This window comes from Podarcis bocagei (genome assembly GCF_964188305.1).
Source record: "Podarcis bocagei genome assembly, chromosome: 5".
Lineage (NCBI taxonomy): Eukaryota > Metazoa > Chordata > Lepidosauria > Squamata > Lacertidae > Podarcis > Podarcis bocagei.
Window position 1 is genome coordinate 34073429 of NC_138129.1, and position 13682 is coordinate 34087110.

A 13682-nucleotide genomic window follows, 5' to 3' on the forward strand; every position below is an offset into this window, starting at 1 on the left:
GTTTTATATCGGTTGGTAGCTGCCCTGAGCTCGGTCTTGGCTAGGGAGGGTGGGGTATAAATAAAATGTATTATTATTATTATTATTATTATTATTATTATTATTATTATTATTATTGAGGTCTGGCTTGTTTTTATCAGGTAAAATATCCATATAAACTAATTTGCATTAAAATTGCCTCCCCTTGATGTGTCCTACCCATTCCTGCAGATGCAATTTAACAGCTGTAGTGTGTAACACTGTTCATCAACAGCAACCTGACAGCAATACTCATGGGTATGATGGCTTAAAACAATTTTATGAAAGTGGAATATCTGTGGCTATATCCATAGCGAGGTAGGGGGGGGCGGATTATAGGTTATACCTCCATAAGATCATGGGTAGGCATTTGACTCAAGTTCTTTCAAGCTGCATGACCTGGAGACAATTTTGACCATTGGCAGTGGGAGTTAATGTTCAATCCAAATGTTATAAACACAGATGGAGTTCAGATGTGACATTCACTCTCATTTCTATATCTTCATGCCCAACATCACATACAAAGAGAGGATCTATGATGAGAACCATGTACTGTACTTGAGGAGACCACATATTTCGCTGCAGTGTGGTTCATGAACCACAATGCCGTTAGAAGTGGAAGGTCTAACTTCAACATATTAAAATGCATAACCTTTGGTATTTGATCTCAGGATTCTACTGAAGGAAACCATTCACAGCCCTTGTTTCTTATGGTTATTACGTCAGTGAGTGGTGCTCATCATGCAACCACCATGAACAAAGCTGGGTCAGCATGAACTCTTCTGAGTCAAAAAAGGGAAAATATGGCCAGTGTTGTTATGCTAAATAGACATCACAGGGGAAAGAATCATATTACCATTTAAAAAAAACAAACAAACATTTTTTGCACTACTACTGGTCAGACTAAATGTGGGGGGGTTGCTAAAAGACATGCAAAATGTCAGAAGAACACTGGCAACATCATGTGGTCCCTCAATCAAAAATTCTAGAACATTCAAGGTATGAGACAATTTCAGGTAGTGTGGATGGGCCCTGTATTCCCAGTCTTAATCATCCCAAAGTTAGGCCTTTCCACCCTGTCATTTTCCTGCAGGGTGTAAAAGCAGCAGCTGGCTACACCAAAAAATGCCAACCAAATGGAAGGAAGGATGAGAGAACAAATACCCAGGTATGATTACTATTGCAATCATTCAGATATACGGAGACCTGAATAACGTTGGTTTAAAGACTTATGGCACACTGTTTCTCCTTTCCACAGTACAAGGTATATACTTATATGATTCACTTGGGTGGAAGAAAAGGATCTCTCCACACAACAAATGCTAATTATTCAGTTTCAGCCAACACATTACTGCTCATTGTTGAGGGGGAAAGTACCGGTAGATGCTTCATGTGCTTGGATGCTCTCCAGACCACATGATTGGAGGAGAAAGTTCAAAATCACCTCTTTTGTATTGAAAGTGCACTTGCTTTGAAAGAGATCCTATAAGAATCTGACTGGGATTTCATTGGTAAGTCCATACTCCTATTTGCTTCGAGGAGACAGTTCCTGCAGTAAGACCTTGTCCCTTTCAGAGAGCAAACTACCTCAAAAACAAAAGAAAGCGGCCATTCTCTGGGACAGAGAAAGCTCATATGTCCCACAACTAAAATGCAGTCACCTCTGGGTTGGATGGTTTTAACAGCACAGCTGTGCGAGGGAGGAGGGAAAGGAAATTATGGTGTGGAGAGCTGTTTGAATTAGGAATCACAGAGGGATTGTACAATGAATGGCACTGCATAATGACTTGCCATGGAACTAGGCAAAGCATCTGTCATTAGGAAAATTATCTTTTAACATCTCCGAAGATCATGTTTATTCATCCCAAAGGTAATACCTTTGTCCATGTGCATTCTCTGTTGGCCTCTTATGGAGGCTAATAACTCAAAGACTAGATTGTTGAGTGACAGCATTAAAAAGCAATTTCATCAGAACATGGCTGTTACAGGGTGCTACCAGACAGTGGGTTTTGCAAGTGTCATGCTTGCAGATTGAGTGCCCTACACTAGCAAGCCACATGGGGACTAATCTCTATACTAAGAATTCCTAGCACCAGCAGGATTAGTGACATGAGGGAGAACAGCACAGAACAAATTGGTGGTGGCAGCACAGCCCTACTTTATATTTTGCATTCCCTGCGATAACACACTTTTTAGCATTGGATTGGAACAAATGGTAATTTAGGTTCCACGGATTGTCATTTGCTGCAACTGAGCATTAAAGAGTGGGTTTTCATGGGGAAAGTGCTGTGACATGAAAAAGAAAAAGGAAAAGTGCTCAGACACGGCGCTTTTAAAATGCAGACCTGCTGCTAGAAAGCATGGGGCAAAGGTAAGTGGATGAGCCCCAAGATAGGTGTCAGGATCATATTTCTCTTCTGTTGTTTTTTAAGCAGATGGGAGTAATATGTTTTATTCCACTGTGTTTCTTGTACTTTAAGGTGATTCCAGGTGACCTGTTTATTGGGCATTCATCCTGATCTGCTGTTGAGGTTAGTGATGTTGAACCAAAGCAGGTATTATCACACATTTCCCAGTGCATTTTGCCATCATTTTCCTTATCTCAAAATGTCCAATATTTTGGGGGAGCGAATTTGCCGACATGTAATGGAAGCACCCTTAATGCTGTGTGTAACTCGTTGTGTGACAGGACTACTGCTGCCCTGTGGCCATTTGGCTCCAGAGTCTATGAACCTTTTCTGTGTTTACAAACTAAGGACAGCATTTCATGCTTCTGCTCAGTTGGGCTCTAGTCCATGAAAGCTCACAACCGTTCAACTGCTAATTCTGGTCCCAGAGAGAACTCAGATAGAGTGGCAACCACATCAGATGTCTCCGCACTCCTGCTTCCAACTTCCTTTAGCTCAAATTCTGCACTATTATCTTTTTCAAGGAAAGAAATGGAACCATGGATATAGCCAACCGAGGTACTGCAATGAGACATAAGGCGGTATTAGGAACATAGGAAGCTGCCTTATAACAAGACCGACCATTGGACATCTATCTCAGTATTATCTAGTGGCTCCAGGATTTCAAATACAATTCTCTCTTAGCCCCACCTGAAGACGCCAGAGATGAAACCTGGGACCTTCTGCAAGCAAAGCAGGTGCTCTACCATTAAGATATGATCCTTCAAAAAGTTTTTAATGAAATGCTTCCAAATATTTGTGTCCATTTGAAAATTACCTCGCAGTTCTAAAATTTCTGGTGCTTTGTACCATATTCTTTTCTCTAGCACCTGCTCAGAAGACTGGAAGCCTGCCCTAAAGATTCCTATGAAAACCTTACTGGATTTTTTGAAGGGGGGAATGTGATGCCTCAGTGGTAGAGCATCTGCTTTGCATGCAGGTCCCAGGTTCAGTCCCCAGCATCTCATGGTTGGGCTGAGAGAGAGTCCCATCTGAAACCATGGAGAGCTACTGCTAGTCAGTGTAGGCAATGCTTAGTGAAATGGACCAATGGTCTGGCTCAATCTAAGGCAGCTTCCTATGTTCCCATTTCACCCCAACCGCTAAAAATATTCTTGTTTAGACAAGCCTACTCAGATGCTTAGAACGCTGAGGTAATTCTACTCTGTTTTAGTATTTTAGTATGTTTCATAGAATAGAATCATAGAGTTGGAATAGACCACAAGGGCCATCGAGTCCAACCCCCTGCCAAGCAGGAAACACCATCAGAGCACTCCTGACATATGGTTGTCAAGCCTCTGCTTAAAGACCTCCAAAGAAGGAGACTCCACCACACTCCTTGGCAGCAAATTCCACTGCCGAACAGCTCTTACTGTCAGGAAGTTCTTCCTAATGTTTAGGTGGAATCTTCTTTCTTGCAGTTTGGATCCATTGCTCCGTGTCCGCTTCTCTGGAGCAGCAGAAAACAACCTTTCTCCTTCCTCTATATGACATCCTTTTATATATTTGAACATGGCTATCATATCACCCCTTAACCTCCTCTTCTCCAGGCTAAACATGCCCAGCTCCCTTAGCCGTTCCTCATAAGGCATCGTTTCCAGGCCTTTGACCATTTTGGTTTCCCTCCTCTAGACACGTTCCAGTTTGTCAGTGTCCTTCTTGAACTGTGGTGCCCAGAACTGGACACAGTACTTCAGAGGTGTGTTTTTTAACCAATCAAGTGGCGTACAAAACAAATAAAACAAAGTATTGAATAACACTTGTTTCAGAGATCCCATAACAGCTTAAAGGGACAATCCATTAGGACTTACAGTGACTGAAGGTTTGGAAGATCCCACAGAGCTTCTGCTGGGATCCGACTGAGCTGATTGTTCTGTAACATCCTATAATTAGAAGGGGAAAAAATGACAACTTTAAAAAATAACCCTCAACAAAATGGAGTATACAGAATTCCAACCCCCTCCCCAAACAAGATTTCAGAATACAGATGCTGTTCAAGGCAAAAAACCTTCCATTAACAAGGGCACAGGGCTGCTGAATACAGACAGGTCTAGGAATGGCATTCCAAAGCCTATTTGTCCTGAAACCGCAGACTCCATTGCTTGCATGAATTGTGGGACTCTGGCAGAAATGTAAACCTGTCAAGCGCTAATGTTTTCTCAATGTAAAATCTATACAGTGGTACCTCGGGTTAAGTACTTAATTCGTTCCAGAGGTCCGTTCTTAAGCTGAAACTGTTCTTAACCTGAAGCACCACTTTAGCTAATGGGGCCTCCCGCTGCCGCGCGATTTCTGTTCTCATCCTGAAGCAAAGTTCTTAACCCAAGGTAATATTTCTGGGTTAGCAGAGTCTGTAACCTGAAGTGTCTGTAACCTGAGGTACCACTGTACAAAGTAGCACCATGATTCCTGTGACTTAGTATATCTTATGTAAGTGAACACTTGGAATTAACTGGGAATTAGTTTAGGGACAAGGCCACTCTGTTCATAATTACTGTTACTTTTTACATAGCATCATCAGTGTGCATGATGCTTCACCGGGTATAAAAGGACACGTCTCTGCCCAAGCAACTGACCATTTAAAATCTGACACAGGAAAAGTGATAGAAGAGCATGATGTAAATTGAAACCGCGATAAAGAGGGAAGTAATGAGAGATTGTTTCGGTTCCCTGTGCTTAGGTTTAGTTACAGGTGCGACACAGAATGGCATGGAAACTAGGCGCTATGGAAAAGGTGGCTTCTGAGGAGGGATCTGGAAGAAATAGCATGCAGGTGTCCGGGAGAATATATGCATTCCTTTTGTGGAGAATAGAGATACTGTGAAATTTCATCGGAGTTCTGATATTATATTACCACAATAGTTTTTATTCTGAAGAGTAATTTTAGGCCTCTTGACATGAGGTTTTGGGACACCTCAGAAAAGTGAGAATGTCTTGCACAGATCTGAGCAGAATCACCCATAATGTTATGCCTAGGGATGGATGCAACTTCAGATTCTGAATATGCACACTAGTTCCGATAAAACCCAAAATAAGGGCACCCAATTTCAAAACTGTTAAAAGTATCACATATGTCATGTGTTCTGCCCATTTTGTACTTCTCTACTGCTACAAAAGGTTTCCTTGAGGTATCTGGAGCTGATCTCCACAAACAAGAAAAATCATGTAGTAAAGTCCTTCTGGGACTGTGCTTGAGGCTTCAAACATGGAATCACATTTTTTTTACGCAACCCTCACGTTAAACTTTCTGCAGGCAGAAAATTGCACACCAGAGTGAAAGGTTCCAGCCAAAAAATCTCCCTCATGCATGAATGCACCTGGCTTCAGGGGCATAGGAAGGGGGGGGGTGCAGGGCACCCCGGGTGTCATCCTGAAGGGGGGTGACATTTGGCGCAGGCCCCCCGCGACTTCCCCAAGCGCAGATAGCGGCAAAGTAGCTGCTGCGGCTCTCCCCCTTTCCCTGGCTCACTGTATGCTTCCAGGTTGCGGGGGGGGGCAGCCCCCGGGGAGGATTGCGCAGCTGCACTGAGATCGGCCCCATGGGCAGATCACCCCACCCCTTGGGCGGATCATCCCTGCCCCCATGGGCAGAATGCCCCACCCCTGGATGCACGGCATGTGTGCCACTCTGGGTGCCAGAGCACTTAGCTCTGCCACTGCCTGGCTTCACAAGCTCTGATGATCAGCTGATGTTGAGGCATGCACCATGTGCTGAAAAAGATTCCGTATTCCTGACTTTAGAAAAGTATTATTATTATTATTATTATTATTATTATTAAATGCACAGAGCTTAGAACTTGGACTGTGCTAGTAAGCCTTTATGGAGATGCATCACAGCTCAGTGGAAGACCGCATACTTATATGTAGAAGGTTTGAGGTTCAGTGCCCAATATCACCAGGTAATGCTACAACACACCCACAGCCAGTCAACATAGATAGTACTGTGTTAGATTGGCCAATGGTCTGACTTCCTACAAAGCAGCTTCTTATGGAAATGGTAGAGCACAGAAGGTACCGTCCATTTTCCACCCACCTCTTTCTTTATTGCACTGGCTTAGCATGTTATGAACAGCCAGGGATAAATGACAGACGTCACAGTCAAAAGGAGTAGTAAAGCTGCACTGTGTGGGGCCAAGCAGCTCATTTCTCTTTTTGGAACAATGGCTCTAATCACAGGGCTCAGTGGACATGCTGCAGTTTACACTGGGAGTAGCCTGCCAGCCCCACTGCTTTCAGTAAACATCTCTGACTAATGATAGTAATTTGCATTTACCCAAGTAAACACTAGAAGCACAACGTGGACAGTGCAGGTCTCTAGGGTGCTGTGTTTTCTTTCTTCAGTACAAAACAGCAGAGGACAAAAGGTGATTCCCAAGAAAAATACTCATCGTCATATTAAAGAACACCCAAATGAAGAAAAACAATCAAACATAGTTTCACAGATCTAGTAGATATGAAATGTAAGAAGAACCCAACTGGATCAACTTGCTATAACTATGCCTTTTAAATATATTAAACAGTGATACAAAATTATATATAAATAGCAAAGTTGCTGAATGTGATCCAGATAATAAACACATGGATGGAAGCAAAATATTATAAATTAAACAAATTCAAGAAAACTCTTTAACAAGCTCATTGACAGGTTAACAGGTTGCTTTATTCATGAGTGATCATGGGGGAAATGGAGATGGGAGGCACCAGCTGGGGAACCTCCAAGGGAACCCCCAAGGGGCTCAGAGCCAGAGGATTGGTGGCAGAACAATGATGAGTGGTCAGAGGGAGCAGACTGGAAGGAGGAGGTGTTGGAAGCTGAAGATGTAACATGCTTTAGTGAGCAGGGAGAGTCTGTGGCAGAGAGCAGTCCAGCGCTAGAGGCAGAAGAGGAGGCTGGGGAGGAGGGGGGGTCAAGAGGCAACAATGAATGAGGTTGGTGATGAAGCCAGGCAGTCTCCCCCTCCTGCTGCAACCAGCTCCCCTCCAGCCTGGTCTCCCAGAACCAGAAGAGGTATGAAGAGGGCAGAGTAAAGACAGGCAAACTGAAGGAGCCTCAGATTGCTTGGGAAGGAGCTGGGGAGGAGACGACTTAGGGAGCTGGGCGAAGGCAGAGACCTTCAGTCCTCACAACTGTCATATTGGGGCAAGATCTGCTGGGAAGAGTTGCTGTGCTCATTTGGCCTGGCCTCCTAAGCTGTTTTTTAAAAAAATAAATATTATTTTTTTATTATTTATTCATCAAAAGAGCTTAGCGCGGTTCACCAGAGAGTTAACTCAACTGACACTGTGTGAATGATTGCTGACCTGCTACTGACCACCCACCTTGATAGCTGTTCAGGAAACCCTGGGACACTCTTTCTTGTGTGTAAGTGGTGCCATTTTCACTACATAAGCACCAACACTTACACCTGAACATGAAAACAGGGGGAAGCAAGTAGGACCTGCAACTAAACATTGCTATGTGGTGCACTCCCTGTTCTTGATTCCTGCAACTCCATTGCCTGCTGCATGCAGGCATGGCTCGTATTCATGTGCATATGATAGCAAGGTTTCCAGTGGGACTCTGGTGGGTGTGGGTGTGCGCACGCTTGTATGCACATTTGTATGTGTAATAGAGGCAGGGCAGGGCTCTGGGGCTGATCCACTTCTCCCTGGAGAATGTCTCTGTATGTTTATTTGCTCCCTTTGGTTTTAATGATTGAGCAAGATGAAAGGGAGAAAGGTATAGATCAAGGGCTGCTTGCCCGCCACTCCAGGGAGGGATTTAAAGAGACAGCATCGATTCATGTGTTTCCCCATGCCTTCTGGGGAAAGCCATTCATTTAATCATAGGAATGCTTTCCCACACAGCCCCACATCTGAAGCAGCCTCTCCCGCCTAATTGACTGACACTCCGTGAAGCCTATCTCAATGACTCCTTGCATGTAACAAAAACATTCTCACCCGAAGCTTGGAGTTGCTATTCTGCCTGAACTGCTCTTCTCCGCACCCTCCCACAGAACAGCATGTTGTGCATATACAATTACAATTCTTGTGCAACACATTTTAACTAATCAGCTGGGGGGGGGGTTGTTGTTTTCTTGCTAAGGTTTCCTCTCCTCCACCTGACTGATTCTCTATGCCTGAAAGCTCTCGCATGAAAAATTACTACAGAACCAGGTTCAAAAACCTGGGTTTGTTCACATGACCAAATTGGCATGTTGGAAATGTAGGGATGAAAGGATCTGTATGGTGAACTGCTGACATGACACTGTATAACCAGATTGAATTATGGGTATATAATGGGTTCTACATATTGAAGTAATACCTTACATACTGAAATCCCTTGTTGCTAAAAATGAAACTCAATGTGAAGGACCGCCAGGGATTGCCCCATTTCCCCCTAGGCTTCCCTCCTGTGTGGATGCAGGATCAGGGCCCCCATCAGCTGTGCTTGCTGGTGAAGAATGACTGGGTGATAAACCAGGTAAGGAACAGCTGGGGAGAGGCTCGACAGTTGAACATGACATTTCAGAGTTCCTTATGACTAAGGAACAACAGAAGGGCTGGGGTAGAGAGGGCCTGCTCCCCTTTCTATTTTACCTGAAGTCCAGCAGAGAGAAGTTGCTAGGAAGGAACATGAGAGGCTGGCAAGCTGCAGGGCAAGGTTTGAGGCCTCAGCCTCAGCCCAACTGGTGTCCCAACAAGAAACTGGGGGAAGGGTATATGAAGCAACACTGGGTCCCTAATAAACAATGTGTGCAGGAAGAGAGGGACTGGGTACAGGAACACTGGGCCTTTTGAATACCCACCAGTTACCTCAGTTGTGGTGCTGATGATGCCAAGGTCACAGGTTTGGTCCCCATACAGGCCAACCACATATTCCTGCATTACAGGGGGTTGGATTAAATGATCCTCAGGGTCTATGATTCTATGATTTACCCCTGCTCATGGAAGCCCAACACCCTGCAGAACTGAGTACTGGTGCACCAGGTGATGGAAGGGCACACAAGCGCCCTGGGCAACCCCACAAACGGAAAGCTGTATTAGATGTTTTGACATGCTGGAGCTGGGGTAGGTGGGGAGAGGGAGAGACAGGCAAAGCTTGTCCCACATGCTGTTTTCTGGATGTTTTAATTTGCATTCCTTGCCTGGGGCACCTTGGGCTGGATGAAAGTAGGAGCCTTCCCGCAACCCCTACTTGGTGGTTTTTCAAGCCTCGTTCCAACAAGCCGCTGGAGAGATTCACCTCTGTGTCCCATGGTCTCTCCTCAGCTTGCGCCCTCCCTCGTTATCCCACAGTTCCAAAAAAGGTGAAATAAGCCAAAGTTGGTTCTGTGTGCTCTCACGGAAGCAGAGTGGCACTTTAGACTTCAAAGAATTGCAGCTACACCCACTTGCCTAGCAGTAAGATCACTCCTAGAGCAGCACCCACTGGGTCATTACAGGAAAAGCCTCTCACCAGGTCCTCAGCAGGAAACACTAAATCAAGCATGCACTCTGTGTGGATATAAGCATAGCATATCGCTGCAAACAGGACCAACCCTACCAAGAAGCAACATGAAGTAGTTTGCTTCAGGCAGCAGATTTCAGAAGGCATGCTATTTTCCTGGCTTTCATCTCCCTCTCACTGGAGAAAAATGTTTCTGGGCATCATGTTACTTTTTGCTCGAAGTGCAAAAGCATCTAAGACCCCTAACCTGTCTACAACCTGGCAAAGAACTCAGATTCAACAGGGAAAAGTTGGAACAGTTTTATGGAGTGGCTTGCCGCTCCTTGGATCTTATTGTTTTAGCTGTTTTAATTGTTTTAATTTTAATAGAATGTTTGCCATAGCATGGGCTGCACATGTGGGGGTATAAATTCAATTGCGAAAATAAAAATGGTTATAACATGGCAACATCCTTTACTCTGTGGATAACGGAAGAGCAACTTTTCTAGGTGGGATGTACATTGCAGCTTCTCCATAGTCCTCACCTCCCACCCCCTGCAAAAAAAAAAAAAAAAAAAAAAAGAGAGAGAGAGAGAGAGAAATATTTGCTGGTGATTCCCACATTGGTTGGAATAGACTGAAGTGGTGGTGGCAGGCTGCTTCAGACTTCCCCTATTGTGTAGAATTCTAACGACACATGCGGAGGGGCTATGGGGCCAGATAACATGGATGCAATGGATGGTGAACTTATTGCATGAGTTACTTAATGGCCAAAATAAGGCTCATCCCTTGTTGAGCATAGGCAGGGAACTTCTGCCTCCTAGCTGGGCACTGTACCTGTGATAATCCCCGTGGAAATCCAGCCACATGGACAACACAACCTGCGTTTATATCTCATGCTAGTTCTATGCAACCATGTGGACTGGCAGATTAGAGCAAGGGGATATGCCTTTAGACTCTTGGAATGAGAAGCACAGGAACAGTATGGACATGAAGATAGGGTCACCTGCATGTTTTCCTTGGCGATACACCCCCCATACTTCTCAGATGATAAATCCTTCATATTGAAATGAAAGCTATAATGCTCAATCCTTTTGTTAATATGGATGCCCAAGTTGTGTTCCTGTCAAGTGGAGTGAAGCTAAGAGGTAGGCTTCTACTTCATCACATCTCACAGGATTGCTTTGGATGTACCTGAGGATGCCCAAACACAGATTTCCGTGCCACTTGAGATTGCCACAGTTCCTCTGGTCACTATGCCTCCAGCCTCAGAAAAAGAACTCAAGCAATGCTTTCTCCTGATGCCAGCAGAGTTTTTGCTACTACTATTATTACCTGCAGGAGGTGCTGTTTTAGTTTCAATGAGACCTGCATACTTCCAACATTCTTAGCTATTTCACTGGGAAGCGCTCCAATGTAAACTGATAAAAAGAGGCATTCAGAGCCCATGAGTTCCCTGAGCATAGTGTTGCCCTTGTTGAAACAGGGTGGGTTTGCTGTGGTTTTCTTGGTTTCTTTGATTCGGTGCCTAATGCAGACTGTGGATAAAGCAGCAACTCATCTCTAAACCCAGGGATTTAGGGCAGGATTCTTTAGAAGGCCTAGTAAACAGCACTGCACTCTCTAATCCCGGGAGCAGGTTACTACCTGCTTGGTTCATATAAACTTTGTCGGCTACAGCGATTTCACATTGTGGTTGAGTTCCAAACATGCCCTCAGGACTGAAATGTTTATTGCAGAAGAGGAGGGATTGTAAAATATCTCCTTGGAAAAAGGAAAGATGAAGAACTGAGAACCTAAATAAACACTCACCAGAACCGGATTGCTGTTGCAAAATCATTAACAAATGAAAATAAATAAAAAATACACCATAATATCGGGGTGTGTGTGTGCATTTCCTATTAAGGCAATCACAGATGACCAGAGGAAAAGATATCCAATTCAGTTAGCCTGTCCTGCAGTGATTGCTATGAATGAAGTGTTAATGCAGGGCAAGTACCAGGGACAGAGCTATTTCAGAAAATGAGAGATCACAGAGGTGTAGCTATAAGTTCAATCCCTTTGCATTGATTCTGGACTAATAAAGACCATATAAAGCAATTGGCAATGTATATTATAGGCTCCATACAAATGCCTACCAAGTCAAAATCACAGTTCTGGTTCTCTTGCCATTTTTTTCCACCCACATCCTACAAATGCAGTCAAGCATGAAAGTCAAAAGTTGAGATACTGTCCACTGTTATTTGGGGTTGAACAGAAGCCATTATCAAGAGCCACAAGGATTTCTTAGCACACTGTATAGAGAAATCCCTGCCCCTACAATTGATACATCATCACAGTGAAGAAACTAGATGAAGAAGGAGACTAGATGAAGTGTGACTAGAGACTAGATGAAGGAGACACGAATAACTTTAAACACTGTGTTGTCCTTGTATGAATTGCTGACCAATAAAAACAGAAGAAAAATAACTTGAAATATATTGATTCAAGAGCAAGCAAGTGTTGAAATTAAATACCCTAGAGACAATGGAATTCCAGTGATGTATTAGGATTTGAGCAGTTATTTAGCAGCCCTGAACATTTTGCAGCTGCTCGGATGGCAATCTCCCACAAGCATGATTTGGAAGAAATCAGATAGAACCCAGCTCCAAGGAACATTTGGTACATAGCATTTCTGGGATGATATTTATAATGGTCTCTAATACATGGGAATTCAAGTGAACCACATATTCACAGGGATGGACCCCATGACCTAAATGCCTGTTTGGAGAACAAGCATAAAGCAGTAAACTGAAGAAATTGTAACTTACAAAATCTTTAAATTGTAGAGGCCAGAAAACGCTTTCCCTGGAATCTTAGAGAGTTGATTTCCAGATAGGCGCCTGTAATAAACAAAAGAGACATGGTCAAGATAACAAGATAACATATTTGAAAGTCTACTAGTGCCTTTTGTAAGGAAATAGGATTATGACCTGGAGGGAAGTCTCTTGCTCCTGAGCTAGATACAGCTTTGTGAGCGGAACCAACAGTCATTTCAGGAAGAAGGTATTTCTAAAACTTCTGTGAACAATTCTATATGTTCCTCTCGTCACTATTCATACTAGTCACATGGAAGGCAGTATCCGGTATCAAGGGGCTACTCTTGGCTTTATAGCTAAGGTTTCATTGGCTGAGTTTGCACATAAACCCATATTGCTCTTCCCGGGGCATGTCAGTAAAGCCAAGGTTTGGCTTAGAATGTTGCCCAAAGCCAGGATTGTGGTTTCCTTAACCATAGTCTATAGCCATGTTTTGCTCATATGGTTAAGGAGGAGAGACCTGAACCATGACCCTCTTATCAAACAACATGCTAAACCAAACCTTGGCTTAACTGCTGTCCCATGCTAGCTGGGCCCTGAGAGAAGCAAAGGTGGAGTGAGCTCTTATCTGGGAGTTGACGTGTTTGTGCTGTCCCATTAAGCCATACTTTGGCTTACCGTGACAAGCAAAAAAAGAGCATTGTGTTGTGGGGTATGTCTAAAGTACCAGTAAGTCTGTTAGGAAAAGGTTAAGATATTACAAAGCTGCCTAGTGGTTGGGGCAACCCAGTCAGATGGGCAACATAACAACAACAACTCATTTTAAGTTTGAATGCCATAAAAATGTGTTCTTATGGAGTTACAACTCAAGATATTCATAGAGAAAATATTTCTTGAAGGCTGGGATAGCTGAAAAGAGTCTCCATGTTCAGAGGCAGTATAACAGATACTGGGGACAAACCAGAGGTGAGGGCTGTTGCCTTTCCTCTCTTCTAGTAAGTTTCTCAGAGG

The 13682-nt window shown here is 43.8% G+C and overlaps 1 protein-coding gene across 1 annotated transcript in view; it reads right to left on the minus strand.

The window, feature by feature from the left end:
• Nucleotides 1-13682, minus strand: part of LGR6 (leucine rich repeat containing G protein-coupled receptor 6) — a 142889-nt gene that overhangs the window by 66857 nt on the left and 62350 nt on the right. Inside the window, exons 3-4 of the mRNA XM_081194693.1 lie at nucleotides 12684-12755; nucleotides 4277-4348 (exon numbers count right to left, since the gene is read on the minus strand). Of these exons, the coding sequence (XP_081050819.1) occupies nucleotides 4277-4348; nucleotides 12684-12755 (144 nt within the window). The remainder of the gene's footprint in view (nucleotides 1-4276; nucleotides 4349-12683; nucleotides 12756-13682) is intronic.